At 39.4% G+C, this 14,097-nt stretch overlaps 1 protein-coding gene across 1 annotated transcript; it reads right to left on the reverse strand.

Annotated features, from left to right (window-relative positions):
* Positions 1 to 11,603: 11,603 nt before the first annotated feature.
* LOC108888477 (T-cell surface antigen CD2-like) lies at positions 11,604 to 13,698 on the reverse strand. The gene has a single exon (XM_018684467.2). It carries the CDS (start codon positions 13,530 to 13,532, stop codon positions 12,510 to 12,512), a length of 1,023 nt encoding a protein of 340 aa, XP_018539983.1. The 5' UTR covers positions 13,533 to 13,698; the 3' UTR covers positions 11,604 to 12,509.
* Between the last annotated feature and the right edge of the window lie 399 nt (positions 13,699 to 14,097).

Here is a 14,097-nt window from a genome sequence, read left to right on the forward strand (position 1 = left end):
TAGGTTTAGGGTTAGGGTGTTATCACAAAGACTGCCAGAACAAAATTGCTTCTAAAGGAGGTGATAAGACATAGTGACCTCAGCTTACCACTGAAAATGTCTAGAATCAGCACAATAACAGGGGCAGGCTTATTCACCATATCATTCTTCCTACGTGCCTCTAAAATCTTTTTCTCTGTGTAAATTACTGCAAAGAATACTTCTGACTGATGAACACACTGAGCAGCAACACCTGAAAGAGACAGTAAAAATATTACCATTTATTTCCTCTCTAAACCACTGTATTTGCTGCAGTCCTTATTGGTTGTATTGAGAATAGTATCTTTTTGCTTTTTGTGTGTTTACTGCATTGTGATTTGCTGCAGGGTATTTATATAGTGTGCTATGTGTTTATGTTTTTACACTGCCTTAGAGTAGGGTTTTTTTCACAGCAGACAGACAAGAATTGTCAGTGTAGGAAAAAACACAGGTGTTACTCATAACACTAACGATGGCTCTATTTTAGTCATGTGCAGTAAAGTCATGACAGTTTGACAGTGAACCAGCAGGCACTATACCGGGACCCTGAAACCAACACAGCTAATGGAATTCATCCATCACTCATGTTATTATTTACACCTGTGCTATTCCTGTTGAGACGCATCAAAAGTCTTCAGAGAAAAAGGCCTACAGGGTGAGTTTTAACAATAATAAAATGGGTTTGAATGAAGAAGACCAACAATTTTTGAATAAAAATCTCAAATATTTCTCATTGAAATGCCTAGAGATGAATACCCTTACAATTTTGTTGATTTTTGTAAAATCATTCTTTAGAATTTAACACTGTAGCATTTACACTAACTTTCAGTGGAAATGAATTAATGTGGAAATATGATTAAGTCCGGTGCAAGACTTATGAGGCATCGTCATTTCTGACCAGCAGATGGTGGTAAAACATTAAAAAACCACAACTTACTTCAAAGATTGTTTCTGGAGACTCATATAAGGTTAACTGTGAGATAAGGAGCAAATACATACACTTTTTAATTCCTACAAATATATTCTACACTGTGCATCATGTGTCATATATGTGCTGCCTTTGCCTTGTTGCGCGCGTGTGTGTGTGTGCGTGCGTGTGTGACAGGTACCTGACTGACTGACTGATAATTTGCTGGTTAATACATATTGTGGATTTAATCCACTCTCTCCACTTTTAGGTATTTTATGAACTCCAGCCGTTTCTGTATTCTCACTACAGTGTAGGGAATGCACTACTGTATAAACAGCAGTGAACACAAACAGTGTTCAGCAGTTTCCTAGTTCAGCGGACCTTGAAATGATTTTCACAGTGAAAGTTGTTGCAGTAGGAGGAGGTTGTTTAAGTAAGCTCAAATCCTTGTATACCTCACACATACTCACATAACTCCCTCCCACCTCTCACTCATACACACATATCCTATAGTGGAACAGTTGGGCTTGAACAGTATCAGTTTCATCTTTTGATGCACCATGTCTGCTTCAAAATCCATGAAAACCACACACAATTACACAGTTATCTCCACTGCCAACTGGGCTATCAGTACTTTGGGGGGTAGAAGTTGCTGGCACTTTGCCTCATAGGCATTATAGACTGTACTGTCAGTCTGACTGCCAACCCTTTTGAAGGAAATAGTGTCAGCTTTGACTTTAACTGGCTGAGACTGAATGAGGTCATTTTTAGGTATTGTGTTACACATCTAGAGTGTCCATTTTGTAACAGCTGCATGCGATGTGTGGGGGACTGCAGCCTCGGTCCAGAGCTGACCACCTATTCACTTGCACATGGCTGGGTGGTATGTTGTCAGAGATGGGCATGGTCCAACTGGAGGAGGTATGAAGGGGGTGGGGGGGGGGGGGGTTGGTGTCGGACCCCTGGGGTCCACAAGTATGTGCCAATAGCCCATACACACATGTTGTGTGGTGAAAAATGGACTTGCATTGTTTGATCTGTGAACGTGAGACTCTGGTGTGAATCACACATTCAGGGGAGCAGAGAACAGAACACATTCACTAGAGGATTTTCATATCTGCTCAGGGATCTTTGTTAAGACTTCATGCAATACAGCAAGGTATTGTTTGATGAGTCACATTTTGTTGCCATTGTTGAGCTCAAAGTGCTCTATTTGTTACACAACCAAAGCTACAGCTTTGGTTCTCACAGTGAACAAAGCAAAATAGTCATAAAAGCCTGCTGACAGTCACTTAGGAAATGCACACATTATGACCAGTGGCAGTGTTTTCATTGCAGAAAATACTTTCCCATTGTAAAACTAAAGGCTGTTAAGCAGCCTGGAAAATGTTGCCCCATGTCAGCATAGTTAGAATGAATGAGGCAAAGGCCAGACGTGGCTATAGCTGCAAGCTGCGGCCGGTATTTTGTGTGTGAAACTAGCAGGCAGGACTCTTGATAACAGGAGAAGGGGGGTGAGCTTATTATATTTAACAGCTTAACACTCCAATCAAATGAGCTTTCTGGAGATTTTTACACACTGTTGTGGCTCACGTCACCTGGGTATATTAAACCTCTTAACAGAATGTTGCCTTTGTTCTCCTGCATTTCACACTAACAAGAGGCCTGTGAGGTATATACAGTAGAGTCACACACACCCTGTCATGTAATGACATAGACAACAGACCATACAAATCCTCCAAAATAACAGTCCCACATTTTCGTTCATGTGGCTTCAGCATTTTGGGGGTTTCATACTGTGCGCGAAAAAGAAGCGACAATCAGTGGAAAAATTCGCTTATGAAAAAGACGTTAGCGGTCATGAGGGAATTTTTGTCAAGGTAGCTCAGAATAGATTATGTCCGTTTTTCCATACTCAATTGTTTTCCTGCTGAAGAGGACCAGATTTTTTTTTTTTTTTTTTCAAACAAGAGGGCATGCATACACAGCCAAAGAGCTCTTCCTCAGAGACAGAGAAGTCACCTCTTGAAGAACCTTTATGATAATGTGTCTTTTTTTGGGGGGGGGGGGCAAGACTGTGGTTAACAGCTCAAAAATAAAATTAAACATTGTTTTATCACCTTTAAACTCGAACGTGTTTCAGTAGTCTACAGAAAGTGTCACACCACTTCTGGTATCAAAGGCTCCAGCTGAGAAAACACTATTAAGTGCATTGGATTTTCATATGGTTTATTTCTTATTGCTGTGTATTAACAGTTTATTTATAAGATATTTAACAGGCAGTTAAACCTCTCTGGGGTCTAGTTGATACCAAACAGAACTAACATCATTTTCTAGGACAACATACTGTAGATTTATTTGTCTGTGACTTTTTAGCAAACTAAAATCTGAAATGTTTCCTTATTTAGTGTAATGGTTTATGGTAATTTCTATATCTTGTCACCTTCATAAAACATGCAAGTCCAATTTGGATTAACATTATGTGATTGAAGGAGAAAAATTGGACACAGTGCCTTTGCTTATATTGAGCTAATGAGGGCACTGTTGCCCTCAATACTTGTGCACCAAACTAACTCCTGCAATTTTACTGCACGTATAAAAATATCTGAAATGGTTCAATAAAGCGATAATTCACAGAGATGGCAGAGAGAGCAAAGAGTGTATCAGTCTGATCTGAACAGTAGTAGGTAAAACCATTTGGAAGTGATTTATGTCCCATTTTGCACTGATCCATAACCCCACATTTGACAGGGTTAACTCACATCAATCACTTCTCTGAAGGTCCTCTGCTCTCATAAGCCACTTTTTTTCTGTGCTTGACTAAATAATAGGTTCTGGTTTCTTGTACCCGAGAGACATCTAGACTAACCCTCCTCTGTCAAGGGAAGATATGATCTCTGGACAAGAGAAAAATGGGAAATTCCTGTTTGGTTGCACAGGACCAGAACTCAATGAAAATAACTTCTGTCATTATTATCAATCATTGTTTCGTTGTATGATGGTGTGATCATGTTTAACCCACAAGAAAGCCCCATATCATCCAGCTATTCATCCTTCAAAAGCCCCCCCAACCAAAAAAAAAAAAAAAAAACATCTCCACCCCTCTGTCTACCTGCTCTAATTAAGAGCCAGTCTAAGTGCCACTGTGTTGTGTTGAGCATGTCTTCCTGTCTGGACAATGTGTGTGTGTGTGTCTGGGCATGTCTTTGTATGAGTCTATTAGTTTGATTGTGTGTGTGCTTCACACAGTCAACTCTGCTCACAACTCTCTCCGTTTCTACACACACACACACACACACACACACACACACACCACTAGCATGGCGAGAGGGCCACTCATTCCAGTCTGTCTAGCGGTAGTGCTACTCAAACACAGACAAAGCCACTTCAACAGGGCACTACAATAGCCAATGACATGCTTTTTTCACTCCATAGTCTCTAACAGAGCTCTCCAGCCTCTAAGAACCATCTTCATATTTTAGAATACACTTACATTTACTTACATGTACTTATATTAATTTCTGAGTATATCCAACTACTCAGTGCCTCTAATACTGAGTTTTGAGAAGAGGATTTGGGGGAACATGATGAGATCTATGCATTTGAGGGATAGTGGGGGAGTAGAGATTCAGATTGCCCAGGACCAAAAGCCGAGGGATTAAATTGACTTTTGAAGTCAAGTGTATAATTGGAGGGATTTTACACCTTTATTTTACATATAGTTTGCATGTGCTCACTGACTGTGTGGATTTCCTCACACAGCCCAGAGACATGCTGGTTAGTTGATTCTGAGACCGCCATAGGGGTGAGTGCAAATGGTTACCTGCCTGTGTGCAATATGTGTTTTCCATGTAATCAACCAATGTGCAGGATAGGTTCCCTCCCCTCCATGACACTGCAAGGGATAAATAGATATAACTGATTTCTGTATTTGAATCAGTTTGAGAAGTGGAGAAAAGCAGCACTTCAACTGACCCAAGTTTTTCCTGTTTAGACTATGACAAGTCTGAGCGCTCATGAAAAAAAAAAAAAGGCCTCCAAACCCATAATTTCTACTAGGGATGTGTTTTACAACTGATTAAATTCATGTCTGGATGTGTGTTTGAACTGCACATGTGTAGAGGTTTGTGATAGATTAAATAAAGTGAAATGTAGAACATGGATCCAGGCCCAGAATCAATTGTTGTACGTAGCATCTGGCTCCTCTTGAATCTAAGGATTGCATTTTGAGATGATGTACCATTGATTCCTTAAAAAGCTTATGTTCTCTGCTAACTGTGAGAGATATGGAATATTTCTTTTAAGGAAAAGAAGAATTAGTTTTCCCTGAGAAACTGCATGCTCTGTGAGTAAGGAATAAATCAAACTGGTGGCTGCTCTGATATGTCCAAAGTAACCAGCATGGATTCTTGACTTTTATGTGAAAAGACTGCTGATCAATCTTTCCGCTGGCATGTAGCTCCTTTCTGTACTGAAGCATCCCTGCAATTGTTTTCAAAAGAACCTCAAATTCAAGCCTTATGTCTTCAACCCATTGTTCCTATTTTTCACATGGAGTGCCCAGTGTTGAATGAAATATAATGTGTCCTGTAAGAAAAATTCATGAGCTTTTTCACATGCCACGCTGGCAGTAGGATTTCTGATTCGGCTTTAGCACTCCATATGGTACCACAGCCCAATAACGTACACTACCCAGCTGCTTACGACACATTTACTGGCAGAGAGTGCAGCATCAGTGGCCACTTTAACCAGACTGTCTGTCATTTGCCATAAGGACAAGATTTGACTCAGATTAATTGGCCTAGACAACTTGTTAGACACATTATTAGATGTATTCTAATTAGACAGACATGCATCAGTATCAGCTTTGCATACTGATTTGTAGCTCAGATTTTTACTGTTTCTTTCTGATAATCATAAATTGTGATATAGTACATAATAGTACTAAATAGTAGTACATAAAGTTTTGCAGTCTATCAATACTCAATTATATTATTTTCTATTCTCTATTTCTTTAGTCTCTGTTACCACTCCTGACTTCATAGACAGCTAAAAATGCCCTTGCTTGTTGTAAATGGCTTTGTACCTATTAGTACTGATTTATTACTGTTATTTATATTAATGCTGCTTTTAAGACTGAATAAAAAAGACTAACAATGGCATATGTCTCATGCAACAGCAATAAAATGTTTTACTTCCTATTTAGAGGTACTGTAGTAAATGTCTATTGTTGGCCAACTTTAATTTGAGTGCTTACTTTTTTTCTGAGCAATTCACTCAACCAGTTTGTCTCCATGGCAGCAATAAATAACCTGCAAACACGCATTTTGTCCAAAGCTCTTATCTATTTTGGTGATAAAGTACTTTTCAAGGCAATTTTCCACTATGAGGCCACTGCAAAGGCAGAGTACCTTTCAAAGATGTTTGAACAAACTGAGGCCACACAGAGAGGCCAATGAAGTGTTGATGCTTTGTTAGATAGACACGGCATAGCCAAAGCAAAACCTTGTGTTGTTAGTCCTCTGTCGCACCTTTACACCTCTCTCATCTTGACCTATTGTTACATGGCCCTTCACTGACATGCTGTTATCCCTGCATGAGTCCACACACACAATATGGCTTAAAGGGTCGTTTTCTCTGAGATGAGATAGGCCCGTAGACCAAGACAAAGGCTTCAAACTATCCAAATTATCTCTCCTTGGTGCTCTAAAAAGGAATTATAGCTATCTGGGTGAATCATCTTAAATGCTTTTGCCCTACATGTCAAAGCAAAAAGTCCTTATTGTGCAAAATGTACATCATAAGCAGCAGGGTGTTGATTTTTCTCTTCTTTTGTTTTTTGCCAGGTTGTAATTTTGTGTTGGCACACACATACTATATATATCCAAGAATGTTACAGAAATGTTTGATCTCTGTATGAACATTGAGTCTGTGCACACAAGATGCTTATTAGAGCTGGAGGTGGAATTTTTCTTCCATCTGATTTATATCAGGTGCAAGACTGTAGATGGGTAATTTGGCTGATGGAAGCATTTTTATTACAGAGCTGTGGTGGTGGTGGAAATGATAGGCCTCCTTTGCAGAATCTGTGGACTGGAGTTTACCCCCTTTCTTTTGTCTACAGCTGATTCTCCTGGAATGTTTGTTTAGACTCATCCCCTGCATGGCAGCTTCACCTGGAATTCGTAGCAGCGCCCAAGATGGAGACAAGCTGTGAGATACACCTGGTGAGGGATAACAAACAGACAAGACACTATCCTGTAAGGCATCCTGTAACCACTGTAGACATCTCTCACTTGATCTAAACACAATCACACTACTTGAAGCAATACAGAGACATTGGAGTGGTAAAAGTACAGACTTGGTCTTTAAAAACTGCAAAGCAGGCCTTTGTTGGAACCTGCTAACGGCCTTATTTCTGCCCAACTGGTTGCATAAACCCATTTGAAACATGTACAAAAGGATACAACAACAGCTATTTAATGGCAGCAGACAATTTGGAGTTGATGCATGCTCAAAAGCACCAAAATAAGTATAATTAGAGAACTAGTAGACAGGATTTTATGTAGAGTTTGAGGTGATGTCAATTACAACATTATGCACTTAGGAATGAATGGGAAATGAACACAAACAGGATTTAGATGGGCTTAAGACCATTCTAATTGAACAGCTTGGTGGTTTGCACAAATAACTATGGGGATTTCTTCATGTTTTCCCCTGGCAGTGTTTTTGTCTATCTTGCAACCAAATATGTAACATTATGTACTACACCTCTATTTGTGGATACTGACATCTTGATATGTATAATGGATAAATTGAGGCAGATGCTTTTTACAGATGTTTTTTCATTTAAAAAAATGGAACTGATTTTTTTAAATATGGAAATATTAAAAAATATGGAAATATGGAAAATTAAATATGAAATGCTGCAATGACCTGTTTACTTTCAAGAAAATATTGCCTTAAAAAGAGGAAAGTCATTATTTTCTGCCAGAATAAGTTGCCTGAGTATCTTTACATGGGTGGTGGAGAGCCCTCCAGCAATTTTTAGGCAGGTGGGAAGACAGTGAGGGATCAAGTCTGTGTTGCCACACTAGCAACAATGTTTGGTTGACACTCCTGCATGGAAAATGGTGGGTGCAGTCTAGGGGAAATAGAATAAAATACCCCGCATTGCATCTGATGAAGCTCCTTATTGGCAGGTGAAAAGATGGCATCACTAGTGTCAGAGGAGGCATATAGCTGTCTACACCCCCTCATGCTAAAAGTGGAGTTAACAATGAGGAAAGCATGGCAATGCATTACTCATTATTCCCAGTTGATCCATACAGAACACACCACATTATAGCAGATCTTTATGTACTGAACTATTTTTAAAATATTTGCTGAGAGCAGTGATGTTCTGTATCATGTCCATAGACCTTGGTGCTGTCACATTCCTTCACTGGCTACAAATGGCAGCAGCGCTCCTGTCTAAAGATCAGTCTGACAAAGGGCTGTTGTTTTCCCAGCTTTTTCTCTTTTCACAAGCCAGGCCCTTTGGCTCAGAGCAGCTGCTGAGGCATTAGTATGAAATTATGCGAATATTTGTTCTACTTACTGATGATATGGTCTGAACATTGATTCTGTCCATCTCATCTTCCTGCATGACCTCGGTGTCTCATTTCCTGGACACATGATATGGTATCAAAGTGATTTATGCATGCATTCCTAACCACTGCAAATGCCAAATTTGAGACTCAACCAGCAATTTCACATTAGGCCAAAGTTAGTATTAAGGTGATAATTGTGAATTTCCCTAAAAAAGGAGAGGCCACTATACAGAGCTATAGCAAGATACATTATATGTTTGTATTACTGCTCCATGACCTCAGTAGGCCCATAAACTCAGTTCTAATGAACTGTTTTTCAGAAGTGCAGGCGTTAGCAGAACATAAAAGTAAATCCAAAAACCTGTCAAACTTTTCAAGGCAATCATCCTCTGTTATTTTTCCTCCAACGCCCTGCTGAAAAATGTGCTTCTGCAAGTTTGAGTTATTCATGAAGAAAATTATAAAATTGTTAGGATGCAGATCATAGATGTGCTGGGAACCTGTTAGTCACAGGTTTTGATAGAATCAGGCTGTGCAGGAATCTCTTCTACCATGTTAAAGTAGACAGCAATTGAATATTTGGCAAGGAGCAGACTGAGGAACTGCTCTGTTAAGGAAATCCGGTAAAAAAAATAAATAAATAAATAAAATCATTTTATAAACAGAGATTGAACAAGCTATCCTTGTGTAACCATGACAAAGAAACACACATAACAAAGTTTCCTAGGACAGGATGTGTTGTCATACAAGCTTTTTAGTTTACACTTTATTTCATCTGAAATGTCAGCCTGTGCAAAATTTATGTGAGCAACATGTTATACTTTTCAGATCCTTTAAGGACTCATACCAAAGTTGTTCCATTCTGAAGGTCCCAGCTTTAAACTGTCACAATTCTCTGATGAAGACACTGTGTGGAAAATCCCCTCTAAGGTACAGCTGTCTTCAATGTTTTTCTTTTTTTAACGTTAAATAGCTAATGTGTTAGCCATTTGGAGTGGAGACCAAAACATATAATGGGATGTGGTCACATACAATCACACACCTGAAATGGCACTTGATTCAAATGCTGTGTCACAATAATAAAAACTAGGAAGCTTTTGGGTGATTCACCATACATCCTATTCAACATACTTCAAATTACCAAAATCACAAATGAATACTAGCCTCTCTGAAAAAACACAGTCAGACCTACATCATGTTTTGGTTTCAGCTTGTGATGCTCCTGTGACGTTGTGTCTATATAGTTGATATTTCTTTGTAAACCAATTTACACATAACTTTGGTAAAGTCTTTTCTAGTTAAGATGTTCCTTAGCTTTAATGTTTCAGCCCTAAACAATAAATCACTAGTTTGTAACTAGCTAGTTGCTCATAAGAACTTGGCAAGGACTTTACACACAAACTGGTGGAACCCAGTCAAGGGGTTCTGCTTTTCTAGCGTGGCTGAATTTGTGGTCAGGTGAAAATTCAAGTTTCCCTACAAAGACAATCTTTTAACAAGTCAGATTAGAGTCAGTCAAATGTTAGAAGACTTGTGTGCACTGAGCATTGGCCCCAGACATCCAGTGTCTGCGAGGTGCTAAATCTTGCTGAGGTCTGGAAAGTATTCTGCCTCCATTAAAAATCAGCGCAGCCTGATTCCTCAGCAAATTTGCGAAATTGATTTGGTGTGTTGCAGACAGCCACAGACTGTGCAAAGCCAGTCCACAAATTGCATGTGCTGTAAAAAAAAAGAAAAGAAAAAAGTGTGTGAAAAACTGTGTGAGGTATACAGATGGAGGATAAAAAATAAACAGGACTGGTATATTGACAGATTCTGTGAATTTGTTGCTTAATGAGACATTTGAAAAGGGATTTAACACCATCTTAATACAATCCTATGATGTGCTTAGCAAGACCACAACCTAAGCTTTCTACTGATTTTCCACATGGAATAACTTTTAAAAGGCCATTACTTTAAACAACATGGAATTTAAAGTCATAATATCGTAAGTGATTGGCCATATTGCTTTTTCAATAAATTTGGAAGCGATTGGAAGATTGTGGCTTCAACCAGCTCACTACTTTGTATGCTTTAAGTTTCAGTAAAAGGACTCCAGTCAAAGAGTGCTAGGTTGGCTCAAGAATGCTAATAGGTCATAAACATCTCTGTATTTTCAGACAAATCTGATGAAAAAGGCCACTGCGCTGGCTGACCTCTGATTTTCTGATTTGGTTTGTACTTTCCCCAGACTTGGCAGCCCGTGACAACTAGAGAACTGTAATAAGAATGATCTGACATGAGTATAAATACTTTCCATGGGTAATTGACCCTTTTCCTGGACACACACACTCCAAGATCAAAAGGGTATATCCTCTAGACTCCAAGAGCCACTGATTAAACACATTTCAAAAGTATTTCCCTTCCATTTCCAGGGCAGATCTGGCAAAGACATATGAGATGTGTTTCATTAAGTTGTATCATGAAATACACTCCTGTGTGTGTGTGTGTGTGTGTGTGTGTGTGTGTGTGTGTGTGTGAACTGTGTGCGGGAATAACAGTACGCCTACGTATATGCATGTGGGTTGCTCTGTCTGTCTATGTATATCATGTACATTTTTAGCTGGTGAGGGGAAGTGATGTGGCGTGTTGCCAGCCAAGTCTCAGCATTTCTCAAGAAAGACAAATGGCATTGTTCCAGGAGCAGATACCAGCTTTACTGCCAAATCCCTGCCGGCTGGACTGAAATTTCAGCCATGTAAAGAGAGCAGGAGTGGAGCAGGGCCTGACAAAAGATGACATTGGCTTGTAAGTTTTAGGCGATGACGCTCAGGGGGATACCATTATGTGGCTGTCACACAGCATTAGGCGAGACAGCAAACACTTTCATGTGTGGATTACCATTTACCCATTGGAGATAACAGATATTTGCCTTAGCTAATCCATTCCTCTATTGATTTTTTCCCCTTTAATAACTTCTTGCGAGCAAGCAAATTTTCATAAGTGCAAGAATGCTGACATGTAAGAAGCTGGAACAAAGGGCAGTGTTTGACACAGATAAGCTGATTTATGTAGTTTTCCATATAAATAGGAGATATAAATGATCATTTTTGACAACTATATTTATTGCAAACCATGTACGTAAACATACAGCATGATTATATTCCAAAAAACCTAACTGTTAATCTTGAAAGATTACAGGGCAAAGTAGCTCAGACAGCAGATAAAGATAAATGTACATTTCTTCTATTTGTGTCCATGTCATGCTTACTAAAGCTTTCATACCATATCAATTCATATTTACAAAAACAAAGTTAAATGATAAGTCTGGTGATATTCTGTGTGTTTCTTACTGTCAAATTCCATTAAAAGACCAAACTGCCATAAGTGAGCCACACTGCTGCAGTCTGTGACACGTTCCTTCATTACCATGAGCACAGCCACTGCAGTTTATTTTAAGTCAGTCCCACATTCACAGTTCTGCAGCCGAAAATAGTCACTAAAGTAACAAAAGTGTTGCAGCTGAAAATAGTCCCCAATAAATACACAATTCACTTTTGTTTGAGAAATGATTGCTATAAACTACACTGCCCTGTTGTTTTTGTGACCTGTTTTTAGAGATTTATGTCTTCAGTTGAAACCAATGGGTCTGAGACTGAGCACCACAGGGTTAAGTAAGTCTGACAATAAGACAGAATAATGCTAACTTTAAAACATGAAAAACACAAACTTCAGCATAGATAAGCCATGATATTACATTTAAAGTGGCCAAGAAAGAAGATTTTGCAGCCTCACATTCTCCCTCCCAGGCCCACAGCAAATTGTGATTTAGCCCATTGATACTGGACACAGATAATTCATTGTCAATATATTGTATTCACTGAAGCATCACAGTGATAAAGAATGTGTCAGTTAAGATTGTGGACTTAAGTAGTTTTCTTCATTTTGCCTCAGTTGTTTGTTATCAAGCCACAAATGTCTTTCTGGGATGGCGAGAAGGGGAAGCACATTCAGATGTTTGATGTCTGGGGATTCTTTGTCCTCGGCTTTGGCACAGGTGAAGGTTGTCGTCCCTCAGCAGCTGTGGATAGCTGTAGAGGCCCGTTTCCAGTCTGAGCTTCAGGCTCAGAAACATTCTTGTAACAGGCTCTTGGTGAGGGCTTGGGGCTCGGAGGCGGAGAGTCCTCAGTTGGATGCATAGTCTCATACTCTGGGCTGATGGAGTCTGGCTCCTGCTTGTTTAGAGAGAGCATTCTGAGTTCCCCTTTCTCCCTGAGCCTCATCTGGGTTTTGCTGCGTCTGTGGCAACAACATAATATGATGATTATGATGAGCAAGAGCAGAATCAGACTTACTCCTCCTGTTACCACTGCCACAACAGTTTTCCTTGTAAAACAAAGAGAAGGTGGTGGTGATGGTGATGGACTTATACAGGTTGGACGAACAGCATCACTCCTCTCCTGGCTGACTTTGTTTGCCACGCTACATGTGAAGCTCCTCTGTCCTTTCAACTGTGCCAGTGATACGCTCAAAGTTTGTTTTGTTTCGCTTGTTAATGTCTTTTCATCGAGTGTCCATGAGAACACCAAACCCTGAGGTTTGGCTACAATGCAGTTTAGATTAACAGCACTAGACTTGAAGTCACAGACATAAGTGAGCTGAGGTTTTGACACTTTGTCTATCATACAGAGATGAGCACTCCATTTTTTAGCAGAGGTACCATTTGGATGCAGCACATTTGCTTTATAGGCCCCGGCACTTGAGAACTGAAGGTTCTTCAACAAAAGAGATCCAGTTGCAGAAATGTCCTCTGTTTTTCCAACAGACACTCTGCCTTGCTGTCTGAAAAAAATGATTGTGTTATTGTGAGTCCATTTCAGCACATGTGTGTTTGTCAGTCCCTCATAGAAGAAGGGCAATGTCAGACTCTGTCCAGCTTTAGCATAGAAGTCACAGATGTCCTTGCTTGCTGCTGTGAGGTTGATAAATCCCGACAGAATGATGACACCAAGTGTAGCAGAAAAACAAGCCATGGTATACAGGATGTCCTTTCTGAATTTTGTCAAAAAATTAATAATCACTTGAGGGTTTAATTATCCTTAGTCTAGTATATTCAAGTTGCAATCAAGAGCCAGTCCTGCCAAGATGTGTCCTTATGTTTGCAACCCAGAATATAACTGGCATATAAATTACAAATCTCAAGCCTTTTAACAGAAGTGAATCTTCAGTGGGCAGGAAACTATTAGCCAAGAGTCTACTTTCAGTTCTCAGAAGAAGACAAAAAACTTTGTCAAAGTCATGTGGAAACTAACCTTTTCCAGTCCTGTGAATAAGTCACAGCAATATATTTAGAGATATGTGGCTTGTGTACGTAATTCACTGTAAGCATGACCTGATGGCAAAACAACTGTGGTCACAACCCACTGACAACCACAGGAAACATGTTTAACTCCCATTTCTAAGAAATATTGAATGCAATGTATCATAAATAATGCTAGCATATATTATAGCATATTGTGCAATGTAGCTTATAGATATTCAGTTTCTGGTTTGTAAATTAATAATATATTATTAGAGTCCCTGGCCAGGTGTGAAGTG

This window comes from Lates calcarifer, linkage group LG10, assembly GCF_001640805.2.
Source record: "Lates calcarifer isolate ASB-BC8 linkage group LG10, TLL_Latcal_v3, whole genome shotgun sequence".
Classification (NCBI taxonomy): Eukaryota; Metazoa; Chordata; class Actinopteri; family Centropomidae; genus Lates; species Lates calcarifer.